This window comes from Bos grunniens, chromosome 13, assembly GCF_055505025.1.
Source record: "Bos grunniens cultivar Pamir isolate PY7600 chromosome 13, Bosgru_T2T1.0, whole genome shotgun sequence".
Taxonomy (NCBI): domain Eukaryota; kingdom Metazoa; phylum Chordata; class Mammalia; order Artiodactyla; family Bovidae; genus Bos; species Bos grunniens.
The window spans coordinates 8,490,411-8,503,951 of NC_141177.1; the positions used below are offsets into that span (position 1 = coordinate 8,490,411).

The following is a 13,541-nucleotide window of genomic DNA, read 5'->3' on the forward strand; positions in this document are numbered from 1 at the left end:
CAGGTGCCCCACTCCTGAAAGGGGGGTGTGGAGGGACTCACCTGAGGACAGAGGGCCTTCCCCGGGCTCTTGCTTTGGATGGAATGACCTCTCTGTGCTGCCATGGGAGGGCGGGAGGGTTGGTGGGGTGGCCGGCTGGCTGCTGGACTCTATGCACCCAGGAGGCTGGGTCCTGGGAGCTCTGGAGTTTTTCCAGAAGGGCTGGCTTCCTCTCTGGGCCGGGGGTTATGGGGGGTAGGAGGGCTGGGATACGGAGATTGTCAGGAGGTGGGGGGCGGGCAGGAAAAGCAGCTCAAGAGGTCCCTGTCCCTGTGGGCACGTGGGTTGGCCCAGGACCACTAAGAAAGGGCTGGAGCAGGGGGTCTGAGGAAAAGGGATGCTGGGGGAGGAGAGGTGAGTGGTGGGTGTTCAACGGAAGCACCCGGGCTAGGGAAGCGAGCGGGGCAGGGGCAGGACTGCTAGACCGCAGGCCCAAGAAGGCGGGGACCACTCTGGCTTGTTTGTCCCGCCCTGCACAGTGCCAGGCACACAGCAGGTGTTTAATTGGTACCTAAAACGACAAAAAGACCCAACCCGCCCCGTCCCCGCAGAGCGCCTCCTCTGACGTCTTCTTGTATCTCTCACAGGCTCCTGGGCGGGACGGCCCCTAGTCCCCGAAGGACCAGCCCGGTCCCGGCCAGCACCCCTTCGCGCAGGAACCATGGCGCATCCCAGACTCCGGAGCCGCCGTGGCGCTGCCTGGTGACCCAGCCGCGCCGGCGCCAGGGGGGCGCGGGCGGGGACCTCAGGGGGCCGTCCATGCCCCGGGTGCGGTCGCGCCCCCTTCCCCTCCAGCCGGGCGCCCCCGCGGCTGGGCGGCGATCAGGGCCGCGGGCCTGTCCGGGTGCCCCGTCGGGGGCGGCGCCCCGGCGGCCGCGCTGAGCCCACCATGTGACTGCGGCGCCGCTCCGTCCTGGCCACCGAGCGGCGACACCCTGGTGCCTCCCGTCCATGCTCCTGGGCCCGGGCCCCTCACAGGCCAAGCATGAGGCCGCGGCCCGAAGGCCGGGGGCTCCGGGCGGGAGCCGCGCTGTCGCCCGCGTTGCTGCTGCTGCTGCTGCTGCTGTTGCTGCCGCCGCCGCCGCCGCCGCTGCTGGGAGCCCTGTGGGCGGCGGGAACGCCTGCGCCGTCGGTGCAGGACGGCGAGCCCGGCGCTGGCCGCGTGAAGCGCGGCTGGGTGTGGAACCAGTTCTTCGTGGTGGAGGAGTACACGGGCACCGAGCCCCTGTACGTGGGCAAGGTAAAGTGGGACCCAGCACCCGCCATCCTACTCCTAGGACCCCAGAGACACCCGCTGGCAGACGCAAGGGATCCCAGTTCCCTCCCACCCCCTCCCAAATCCCTTCTGCCTCCTCCCAGCTGTCCTGATGGGGCGGGCGGACCACAGGATCCTCACTCCGCTCGCATCCCTGCCCTGCATGCTTCTCTGGACCCTCTTGCTTTCGCATCTTAGAGCAGAGAAGACTAGTAGGGCGGAAAGCCAGTCCCTCTTGTAGCTGGACCCAGCTAGAATGCAGAATGCTATGCTATGCTAAGTCTCTTCAGTCGTGTCCGACTCTTTGAGACCCCATGGACTGTAGCCAGCCAGGCTCCTCTGTCCATGAGATTCTCCAGGCAAGAATACTGGAGCGGGTGGCCAGAATGTAGACAGGAGTTTGCAAATCTGATCATGTCACACACAGTCTCCTTGCTATGCTCAAAATCCGTTCATAGCTTCCCATGCACTCGGGGTCAAGTTCAAATTCTGCTCCGCTGCTTGCAAAGATCCAGCTCCTCCAACCTCATCTGCCACACTCCCTCTGAGTTTTGGGCCACGACACCCTTCTGATGCCTTTCCCTGGTCCCTCTGCTGCCCCCACAGGCTTCTGCCAGCCCCACACCCCCTTACCTACCTAGATCACTTGCCTCCCCTAACTGCTCCATCCTGCTCCTTCTTTTTATTTATATTTTTGACTGCATTGGGTCTTCCTTGCTGTGCGTGGGTTTTCTCTAGTTGCAGAGTGGGGGCTGTTCTCAAGTTGCAGCGGTTTCTCTGGTCGTGAAGCGCAGTCTAGCGTGCGTGGGCTTCAGTGGTTGTGGCACATGGGCTCAGTAGTTGCAGCTCCTGGGCTCTAGAGCACAGGCTCAATAGCTGTGGCGCACGGGCCCAGTTGCCCGGCAGCATGTGGGATCCTCCTGGACCAGAGATCGAACCCACATCCCCTGCATTGGCAGGCAGACTCCCAACCACTGGACCACCAGGGATGTCCCCATCCTGCTCCTTCTGCTGCTGACTTTATCTCACACTCAGGTCTCCACTGAAATGCCACTTCCTTAGAGAAGCCATCCCTGATCACACCCATCTGGGACAGATCCCTCTGCATGAGGCTGTACCTCCCTGTTATGTGCCCCTTGAGGTCCCCATATCTTTCTTTCATAACACTTCATTATGTATGTGTTTTTGTTTGATTATGCAATTAATGCACGTCTTTCCTATTAGATTGTGTTTGTTTTGCTCACCATAAAATCCCTAGCGCCTAGCACAGACTGCTCACAAATTGTTCATTGAATGAATGAAAGCTACTTTCTCAAACTGAGTAAGTGTTGGTTAATGTGACTGAAGGTCTATGCCTTCAGAGTATATGGAACTGAGAAGGACTTTTGTTCATCCCTTTAATCCCTAAGCCCCTCATGGGTGCGATGGTGGAGAGGCAGAGACACCCTGGTGCATAAAAAGCTTCACAGGTCAGCACCTGGCACTGAGTAGGCATTCATTAAGTGGTTTCTGTTGGCTGGCTTTGTGGAAGTGTTTTCTAAATGCCTGAGCTGGGTTTTAATATATGAGTAGGAGTTTTGGCTGATGGGAAGAGGGCATATCCTATAAAAAGACTTGACGGCCTGACAGAACCTGGCTTATTTAGAGTCTTGTCAGCAGTTGAGAGGTTTATGGTGCATGAGTGAAGTGGGCTTCCCAGGTAGCACTAGTGGTAAAGAACCCCCCTGCCAATGCAGGAGACAAAAGAGATGCGGGTTCTATCCCTGGGCCAGGAAGATTCCCTGGAGAAGGACGTGGCAACCCACTCCAGTATTCTTGCCTGGAGAATCCCATGGACAGAGGAGCCTGGTGAGCTACAGTCCATGGGGTTGCAAAGGGTTGGGCACAACTGAAGTGACTTAGCACACACACGCAATGACAGTTGTATATTTCATTACTCATAATTCAATGTTTGGTGCTGTGGCCTAACCTAGGTACAGGGGAAATGGAAATGAACAGCCATATGCTTGATCCAAGGCAGATTCTTAACCGCTGGACCACCAGAGAAGTCCCTGGTTGATTGTTTATTGTTGTTTCTCATTATTCCCGTATGAAGCATTTAACTCTTAAACTGCAAGGTAGAAATCATTCCATTTTGTAGACAATGGACTCGAGGTGCAGAGTGGACAGGCATAGAGTGAGCAAGTGGCTTAGCCAGGATTGAAACCCGTGTGCTGCTTCTCCAAACCTCTCCAAGACCTCCAAGCTTGGGAGAGAGATTTGGGTCCAGAAAGAGCCCAGAAACTCAGGGAGTGACTGACATGTCTACCTGATTGTCCCCTGCGGTGGTCTCAGGCACCTCGGCCGTGTTGTCTGCCTGCCAGCTGGGGCTCTGAGAAGGTCTCCTCAGCCATCCACATCCCCAACAGATGAAAGAAACCAGCTGCTCATTCATTCACCACCTCCCATCTGCATCCACCTAGCAATTATTGTCATGAGTCAAACACCACCCCTGTCTCCTTGAACCACCATCTCCAGGTGATGGGGGTCCCTAGTACCTCCCTTCCTGGTAAGAAGGGGAAACTGAGGCCAGAAGAACATCATGAGCACCATGCCAAGGCCATTCAGCTTTCCAGGGACTTTTGATCAGCAGAGATGGGTTGAGTCCAGCACAGTGCTAGAACCAACCCCAAGAGGTGAGGCTCTACTGACACCAGGTCTTGCCCCAGAGCATTTTTTAATAGTATTTTTTTGTAATATCTTGACCCTATTTATTTATTTATTTTAACTTTTTGGTTACGAGGCATATGGCATCTTAGTTCCCTGACTGGGAATCGAACCCACACCCCCTGCTGCGGAAGCACGAAGTCGTAATCACCGGGCCGCCAGGGAATTCCTCCAATGCAATTAAAAAAAATTTTTATTGGCGTATAGTTGATTTACAACATTGTGATAGTTTCAGGTGTTCAGCAAAGTGAATCAGTTATACATCTACCCACTCTTTTTTGCATTCTTTTCCCATATAAGTCATCATAGAGTACTGAATAGAGTTCCCTGTGCTGCACAGAACTGTCCTGCATTAAGCATCTTCTGTGAGCCCCGCACTGTGCCCAGCCCCAGGGATCCTTCTTCTCACAGCAACCTCTCCCAGCATCCCCACTGCTGTCATGACTACGTTATCTTCCCCCTCCATCATCTTCACCCAGAGCCCCTCCTCCCTTACTCTCAAGGCCACCTCCAGAAAAGCACTCTGTGCAGGGAGAAGAGAGAAGTTTCCATTTCTTTGCAAACATGTGCCCAAAGCACCCTTTCTTGTGAAAGTTGGTATAGTGTGTGGTTCAGGGATGTATATGTACATGTGTATGTATCAGTTCAGTTCAGATCAGTCGCTCAGTCATGTCCGACTCTTTGCGACCCCATGAATTGCAGCACGCCAGGCCTCCCTGTCCATCACCAACTCCCGGAGTTCACTCAGACTCACATCCATCGAGTCAGTGATACCATCCAGCCATCTCATCCTCTGTCATTCCCTTCTCCTCCTGCCCCCATACCCTCCCAGCATCAGAGTCTTTTCCAATGAGTCAACTCTTCGCATGAGGTGGCCAAAGTACTGGAGTTTCAGCTTCAGCATCATTCCCTCCAAAGAACACCCAGGACTGATCTCCTTCAGAATGGACTGGTTGGATCTCCTTGCAGGCCAAGGGACTCTCAAGAGTCTTCTCCAACACCACAGTTCAAAAGCATCAATTCTTCACCACTCAGCGTTCTTCATAGTCCAACCCTCACATCCATACATGACCACTGGAAAAACCATAACCTTGACTAGATGGACCTTTGTTGGCAAAGGAATGTCTCTGCTTTTCAATATGCTATCTAGGTTGGTCATAACTTTCTTTCCAAGGAGTAAGCGTCTTTTAATTTCATAGCTGCAGTCACCATCTGCAGTGATTTTGGAGCCCAAAAAATACAAAGTCTGACACTGTTTCCACTGTTTCCCCATCTATTTCCCATGAAGTGATGGGACCCGATGCCATGATCTTCGTTTTCTGAATGTTGAGCTTTAAGCCAACTTTTCCACTCTCCTCTTTCACTTTCATCAAGAGGCTTTTTGGTTCCTCTTCACTTTCTGCCATAAGGGTGGTGTCATCAGCATATCTGAGGTTATTGATATTTCTCCCGGCAGTCTTGATTCCAGCTTGTGCTTCTTCCAGCCCTGCGTTTCTCATGATGTACTCTGCATATAAGTTAAATAAGCAGGATGACAATATACAGCCTTGACGTACTCCTTTTCCTATTTGGAACCAGTCTGTTGTTCCATGTCCAGTTCTAACTGTTGTTTCCTGACATGCATACAGGTTTCTCAAGAGGCAGGTCAGGTGGTCTAGTATCCCCATCTCTTTCAGAATTTTCCACAGTTTATTGGAAAATGTATTTATATTATTATACATATACATGTACATGTATATGTATTTATATTATTATACATATACATGTATGTGTATATGTACATGTATGTGTATGTGTACATGTACGTGTATATGTACATGTATGTGTGTGTATACGTACGTGTATGTGTGTGTATACGTACGTGTATGTGTATGTGTATATGTACGTGTACGTGTATATGTATATGTACATGTACATGTAGATGTACATGTATACGTATATGTATGACTGATTCACTTTGCTGTTCAACCAGAGCCAGACTGCCCGGGCTCAAATCTCAGCTCTGCTGCTGACTCCTTTTCTGACCTTGGCACATTTTTAACCTCTCTGTGCCTAAGTTTCTTCATCTGCTGAGTGAGGCTGTACCTGGCACCTACTCAGAGTTCCAGTGAGGATTCAATGAGTTAGCATATGCCAAGAACCTGGAGAGCACGTTCTATGTGCCCAGTAAGTATTAGCTTTTATTATGATGGATCTTGCCTGATATTCCCACTGCCTTGAGTATACACTGGTATTAACCCACGCCCCTAATCCCGAAAACCTTCGTTGCAACCCGATGTGCTAATTTCTCTCCACAAAGTAGGGGGAGGTGGTCGCCAGCCCACCCCTCACTCTGGGAAGATGAGCTCGTCCTCTTGAAAACCACCTGTTCCCATTCCAGCCAAGTCCCACATTTGTACAAGTGGTTGTGTATGCACGCACACATACGCACACATACGCACACATTCATACCACACTCTCTCACTCTTCAGGGAGAAAGGACTTCACAGTTTCAGTTAATTCACTGCTTCCCGGTCCCCCGCCCCAGGGAGCTGCTGGGAGCATCCGTCCTTGTCGAATTCCAAAGGTAGCTTAGCAACAGCAGCATCCGTGGAGTGAACCCCAGGCGCCCAACAGTAACCTATTTTACAGCCGCCTCCTCCATCACTCACCACCAGGCTCCTGTTGGCACCTGCAGAAGCCACTGGGCCCCGTGGTTGTCACCAGGGCCCCACACCAACAATTCCCTCTGCTGTCCTGCCCCCCCACCCACCCCAACAGCTTGGGGGCTCACCTCTTCCCTACACCTTCTTACAACTCCCACCCTCAGAGCGGCCTCCCAATATTTCCATACAATCTGGGTACTTTGACTAATCCCTTTTCCGAACTGTAATTTCCCCCGAGGCTTCTGTCAGCTGGATGTGGGTTTTGTAGGATTTTTAATTCTTTTTTTTTTTTTTTTTAAAGAGAATTATGGGGTCAGCACTTATGACCAACTCCTGTGGGTGGTGAGATCTATTTTAGATATACGGCAGGATTAAAGTAGGGAGGAGAGCAGATTTAATTAAGTTGCTAATATTTAAAGAAAATTGATGAACTCCTGGTTTACGAGTAGCACAGGCATGAACAGATCCCTCATTCTGGGGGAGGCTTTTTATTTGATTTGCTTTCCGTTTAAATCCTGGGCTCGTTTTATTTGCGTAGCCGCACTGTCCGTTTAATTGTCTTTAATAAGGAAAACGTACCTCTGCTCGCATTTAATTTTGATTTAATTAGGAGGAAGTAATTAATGGCCTCGTAAATCCCATTTTTCAGCACCACACCCCCCCCCCCCCCAGGATGAGAAGCCATCACTCTGGTGTTTTTCAAGTTGTTTATGATCCAGGGCTGAGGCTTAGGGAGGGGGAATCCCCTGCGGGGCTGTCTCCAATAGCTGCAGAGAAAAGAACCCAGATGTGGAGGCAGACAGGCCTTGGGCTGCCTCTTGTTAGCTGTGTGGCTTTAGGTAGGATGTGTGCCCTCTGTGAGCCTCAGTTTGCCAATCTGTACAATGGGGAGAGGATGAACTCTGAGCCATAAGATCATTATGAAATATCAAGGAGGTAACAGTAGAGGGTCTAAAAGTGTGCCTAGTGATTGTCCTTCCTAGTCTAGCTCACGGGTACCTGGGATTGAACAGAGTGACTGGATCCTTCAGAAATCCTGGAAGACAGTTGCAAAATTCTAATGACAGTTGCAGGGCTTCCCAGGTAAGCGCTAGTGGTAAAGAACCCTCCTGCCAATGCAAGAGACATAAGAGATATGGGTTCAATTCCTGGGTTGGAGAGATCTCCTGGAGGAAGGCATGGCACCCTACTCCAGTATTCTTGCCTGGAGAATCCCATGGACAGAGGAGCCTGGTGGGCTACAGTCCATGGGATCTCAAAAAGTCAGGCACAACTAAAGCGACTAAGCACGCACACACACAATGACAGTTGTATATTTCATTATTCATGTATTCAATGTTTGGTGCTGTGGCCTAACCTAGGTACAAGGGAAATGGTAATGAACAGCCATATGCTTGATCTGAGCTCATCATCTCACATACACACTTGCGCGCTCTCTCTCTCTCTCTCTCTCTCACACACACACACACACACACTCACCTCTCCCACTCCCCCTGTATTTTCTCTGCATACGTTGTCAGGACACCTATTGTGTGCCTGGCATGGGGAATTCAGACAAAGATGAACCAAAGTTAGTCCCTGCCCCTGAGCCCCATGAGAACTGGGGAGACGGACTGCAATCTAGAGGTGTCATAGGCGAGTGTGGAGCAGAGGGGAGGGTGCGTGTCGGAGGGCAAATGGGAGGGCTGCCTGCAGGAGGAAACAAGCTGAGCCTAAAAGGCAAGAAGAGGGACTTCCCTGGCGGTCCAGTGGTTAAGACAGCACACTTCCAATGCAGGCGATGCAGGTTCGATCCCTGGTCAGGGAACGAAGATCCCACATACCACATGGCAGGGTCAGAAAATAAAAATAAATAAACTAAGAATAATAAAATAAAATAATACTTATAATAATATAATTAGTATAATATAATAATAATACAATAATAAAAAACAAATACTTAAAAAATAAATAAAAGACAAGAAGATGTTGCATAATGGGCCCCCTGTCTCCAGTGGGTCAGGATTTGAGTCTATGGTTATTATGTCAGGAGCTGGGGGAATGGATGCACTCGGTGACCCTCAATCTCTCTTGAGACCAGGTGCCAGAAGAGGAAAGGAAAGGTGTCTTCAGTGAGCACTTCGTATGTGCCAGGGGCTCCCACATGTCGTCTAGTGCCTCTTTAGACTCCGAGGAAGCTCTGTCAGTCTCATTTACTGTTGACAAAACCAAGGCTTGGAGGAAGGTAGCCTCTCACTTGGGGCCAGGCAACAAGTGGGTGACAAAGCAGACGCTGGCACCTGGCTCTTCCTATATCCAAAGCCCATCACCTCTTCTGATTTTGAAGTCCTTTTCCAAATGATGAGATAGAGGCTCAGATTGAAAAGGCCACCAATGACCATGGCCTGCGGGTCCAGGGTGGTACAGGCCTCTGTCGAAGCCAAGCAGCCCCATGACTGCCCTCCAGCCCACCCCGTCTTCCTTTCTCCCTCTTCCTTAACCAGAAATGTTGTAAGCGGACTAAGTGAAGTGAAGTGAAAGTCGTTCAGTTGTGTCCAACTGAGAAGGTCAGTTGGGACCTGCTCGGCTTTTCCCTTCTCCAGGGGAATCTTTCCAACCCAGGTATCGAATCCAGGTCTCCTGCGTTGCAGGCGATTCTTTACCAGCTGAGCCACCAGGAAAGCCCAAGAATACTGGAGTGGGTAGCCTATCCCCTCTCCAGCGGATCCTCCTGACACAGGAATTGAACCAGGGTCTCCTGCATTGCAGTCAGATTCTTTACCAACTGAGCTACAGGGAAGCCCTGTAAGTGGACGAGATTCCGAAGGCTGCAGAGGGACCAACCTGTGCTTTGGAGTCAGACAGACCTGGGACCATCTCAGTCTGTTCTGGAAAATAGAGAGACATTTACATAGGCCACAATGTTTTCTTTTATGTTTATTTATCTTTGGCTGTGCTTGGTCGTCCTTGCTATGCACCAGGCTCTCTCTAGTTGTAGCAAGTGGCAGCTGCTCTCTAGATGCGGTGCGTGGGCTTCTCCTTGGCTTCTTTTGTTGTAGTGCACGGCCTCCAGGGTACGTGGGCTCAGTAGTTTCAACCCACTGGCTGTAGAGTGTGGGCTCAGTAGTTGTGGCACATGGGCCATGGCAGTTGCCCCATGGCATGTGGGACCTTCCTGGGCCAGGGAACAAACCCATGTCCCCTGCATTGGCAGGCGGATTCTTAACCACTTAGACTACCAGGGAAGTCCTGCCACAATGTTAAATTAGACTTCTGCAGAGGCTTGCAATCTGGCATGTAGTAAGCGCTCAGTAAATAAAAGTCCCATCCTCCAGCCTCATAGCTGAGGTTCTTGAGAAATATCATCCTGGGATAGAATGATCCGCACGTGTGCGCGTGCTAAGTCACTTCAGTGATGTCTGACTCTGTGACCCTGTGGACTCTAGCCCGCCAAGATTTTCTGTCCACTCCCTCTCCATTCCAGAACCAGGACCCGGGCGGGGGGTGGGGGGTGGGAAGCAGCCCCAACCCAGCCCAAATCTGCAGCTCTGAGCTCTTAGCTCCTCCACAGGCTGACCAGTTCTGTCCGACTCTGCTGTCCCCAGAGAGCAGCCCCTGGGCCCCAGCATGAGCTCTGTGTCACACTTCATGGAAGAATATCAATGACGTCATCACTGGGTTTCACTCCCTCCTTTCTATTCCTTACTGGTAGGCGATCCCTGGCCAGAGGCTGAGATAAAATGTTAAAGGCTTCAGGGATGTGATGGAGACCTAGGAGACAGAAAGGGAAGGCGACAATCACTTACAGAGTGTGTTGTTGTTTAGTTGCTGAGTTGTGTCCAACTTTTTTGCCACCCCATGGACTGTAGCCCACTAGGCTCCTCCTAGTCCATGGGTATTTCCCAGGCAAGGATACTGGAGTGGGTTGCCATTTCCTTCCCCAGGGGATCTTCCCGACCCAGGGGTTGAACCTGTTTCGTCTTCACCGCATCTGTGCCAGGTAGGACTTGATCCGATTTCTCAGGTGGAAAAACGGACCCAGAGGGATAAAAATAACAGATGGTGTGATCACAAGATTCATGAGTGATGGGTTCAGGAGATTGGCTTCCTGCACTTAGCTGGGTGACCAAACAAATGACCTCCCCTCTGTGTTCCTCAGTTTCCTCATCTGATAAATGGAACTAAGAATGACATTTTGTTCTTATTAGGGTGGTGATGAAGACTAATAAGATTACCGCTGTTATGCATTCCCCCAAATGGCATCTATTCCACCAGACTTCCGGGGAGGAGTGTGTGCTGATTAAATAAACCCGCAACGGATCTGACTAGGAAGTGGGTGAAGTCATCCAAAAAGGGAACCCATTCACCCTCTCTGGTCCCCACCTCCTCCGGGCAGAGGTGGAGGAACAGCGTAAACAGCAAACAGGAGAGACAGGTCTCCTCATCTCCAGCACTGCCGATGATTCAGGGCCGATGTCTTGAGATAATTTTATTGGGGGTATTAAACTGAGTTATGAGGTTTTTACAATCCAGCCACTTATGAGAAATCTATTAACAGTAACTGGACAGGAAGAAGGCTTCTCAGTGGAGCCCAGGACGGGCATTAATTGGGGCAATCTATAACAGGACGGGGACCCGGAAAGGTTCCACCCGACGCCTCCATTTACTCCCCGCAATTTCTGCTGAGAATCAGCAGACTCGCCAAAAAGAGAGAGATGCCCATTAATCGGCTAATGAAATATGAAAATGTTTATGGGCCATTCAATCTTCCAAATGGCACTTCTATAATCCACCTTTCAGACACAAAGTTCCACCAGCAGAATTTATACCCAGGCTCCTCCTGCATGGCAGGGGGTGGGCTTTTATCCCTCTTTGTGATGACTTCATTGGCACCTGTTATCCTGCTGAGTGGGCTGGGGTACATGGCCTCCTGGCCTGAAAGGGGCCTTTAGGGCTTCTCTTGTTCATGCCCCATCTTGACGGAAGCTTAGAGAGCAGCAGAGAGCCACCCAAGGTCACTGGCTTCCTTGGATGCGTTTTCTTCTGCTCAGAGCTGCCTGAGAGATTTGGACGTTGTAGGATAAGGACTTGGGTGTTTCTATGTGGGAGAACAGTCTTTCTGCTGGTTCCTTGCCCAGGAGATCTCGGTGCAGTGAAAACAGCCTGGGTTCTGGAGCTTAGCATGCCTGGATTAAATCTCAGTTATATATAGCTAACATTTAACAATAATATAATAATAATGATAGCTACCATTTATGGGACACTTACTATGTCTCGGGCAGGACTGATTTTCAGCTAGTACCTACCAGTATAGTTGTACCAGTTGCTAAAATAGTGAAAAGGCTCCCTACCTGCGGTTAATAGTCTGTTTCCTCTCCCTCCCCTCGGCTCCCTCCGCTCCTCGGACCTCTCTGTGATCCAGCATCCAAAGTGTTCCCACCTGGACCAGCAGGGGCTCTGCTGTGGTACCACTCCATAGGCAGTGCCACTGCCAGGCTGGCTGTTACATATTGTTAACATCATCTGGTGCCAGGCAAGTGCTAAGGGCCTTATGTGGACTTCAGACTCAATTAGCCCTCCATTTGGGCTCCCCAGGTGGTGCTAGTTGTAAAGAACCCCTCTGCCGACGCAGGAGATGTAAGAGACACATGTTTGATCCCTGGGTTGGGAAGATCCCCTGGAGGAGGAAATGGCAACCCACTCCATATTCTTGCCTGGGATAATCCCATGGTCAGAGGAGCCTGGCGGGCTACAGTCCATGGGGTCACAAAGAGTCGGACACAAATGAAGTCACTCAGCATGCAGGCGTGCCACCCTCCAGCACCTCTAGGAGGAGGTGCTATTATGCTCCACATGTTATAGAGGAGGGACCTGAGGCCCAGAGAGGTAGTGACTTGTGCGAGAATTCACAGGGAGGTGATGCTGGCACCGAGGCTTGACCAAGCTGTACTGCTTCTTCCCTCCACCATGGGCTTCTCCCAGGAGGCGTGAGGATGGAGTGAGAAAGCCCAGACTGTGGACCAGGCCAGTTCCTCCAGCAGTCTGACCTTGAGCAATTCATCCCATCTCTCTAGTCCTCAGAAGGAAAATGAAAAAAAAAAAAAAAATCTGCCAAGTAAAGATAGCAAAACCTACTCTAATAGCAATTTTCTTTTTAAAGCCCTCTGCACCAAATAAGTATGTAAATTGCTCAGCTCACTGCCGGGCACATGGTGGGTGCTCCTCCCGTTTGCACCCCACTTTCCCCTCTGTCCTTCCAGTCCCTGTCTCCAGCATATGCCAAGCCCTGAGGCTGCTCTCCAGAGAAGTAGAAAGATACTTCTGCAGGCTCTGAGCCTAGGGACCCTATCCCTGTCACTCCGGCAAGGGTCATGGACAGCAGCTTGGAAATCTGCTAAAAATGCAAATTCTGAGGCCCCACTCCAAACTCCCTGGGTCAGAATCTGCTTTTTACCAAGATCTTGGGTGATTTGCATGCATAGTAAGATTTGAGAAGCATGGCTACAGCAAACGTGATAACGATGGCTTGACGTCTTGCAAAGATCTTGGAGCGGAATGGCAGAGTTGGAGGTGGAGTGGAGGTGGGGGTGGGGGTGGGTCCCAAAAAAAAGCTTTTGAGAAGAGGTGGCATTTAAACTTGCAAGATGTGGCAAGCCTTGCAGGATGAGGAGACTTTCAGTAGATAGAGAAATAAGGCAGGACACACAAAGAAAAAGCAGAGAGGTGTGGAGGTGGCTATGACTTCTTTGTAAGGGTGATAGGGAGCCATAGAAGATTGCATGCAGGGGAGGACCTGTTCAGATCTGCCTCTGAGGCTGATATCTCTGGCCACAGAGGGGAAGGTCGATTACAGGGGCAGGGCTAGAGCAGGAAGAGCCATGGAGGGCTAGTGAAACATGCCAGACCAGACAGTGAGG

General features: G+C 50.9%; 1 protein-coding gene across 1 annotated transcript in view; it reads left to right on the forward strand.

Moving 5' to 3' along the window:
* The first annotated feature begins 903 nt into the window (after window positions 1-903).
* The window catches only part of CDH22 (cadherin 22), an 82,904-nt gene continuing 70,266 nt past the window's right edge, over window positions 904-13,541 (forward strand). Inside the window, exon 1 of the mRNA XM_086330830.1 lies at window positions 904-1,279. Coding sequence (XP_086186956.1) covers window positions 1,025-1,279 — 255 coding nt within the window. The 5' untranslated portion in view covers window positions 904-1,024. The remainder of the gene's footprint in view (window positions 1,280-13,541) is intronic.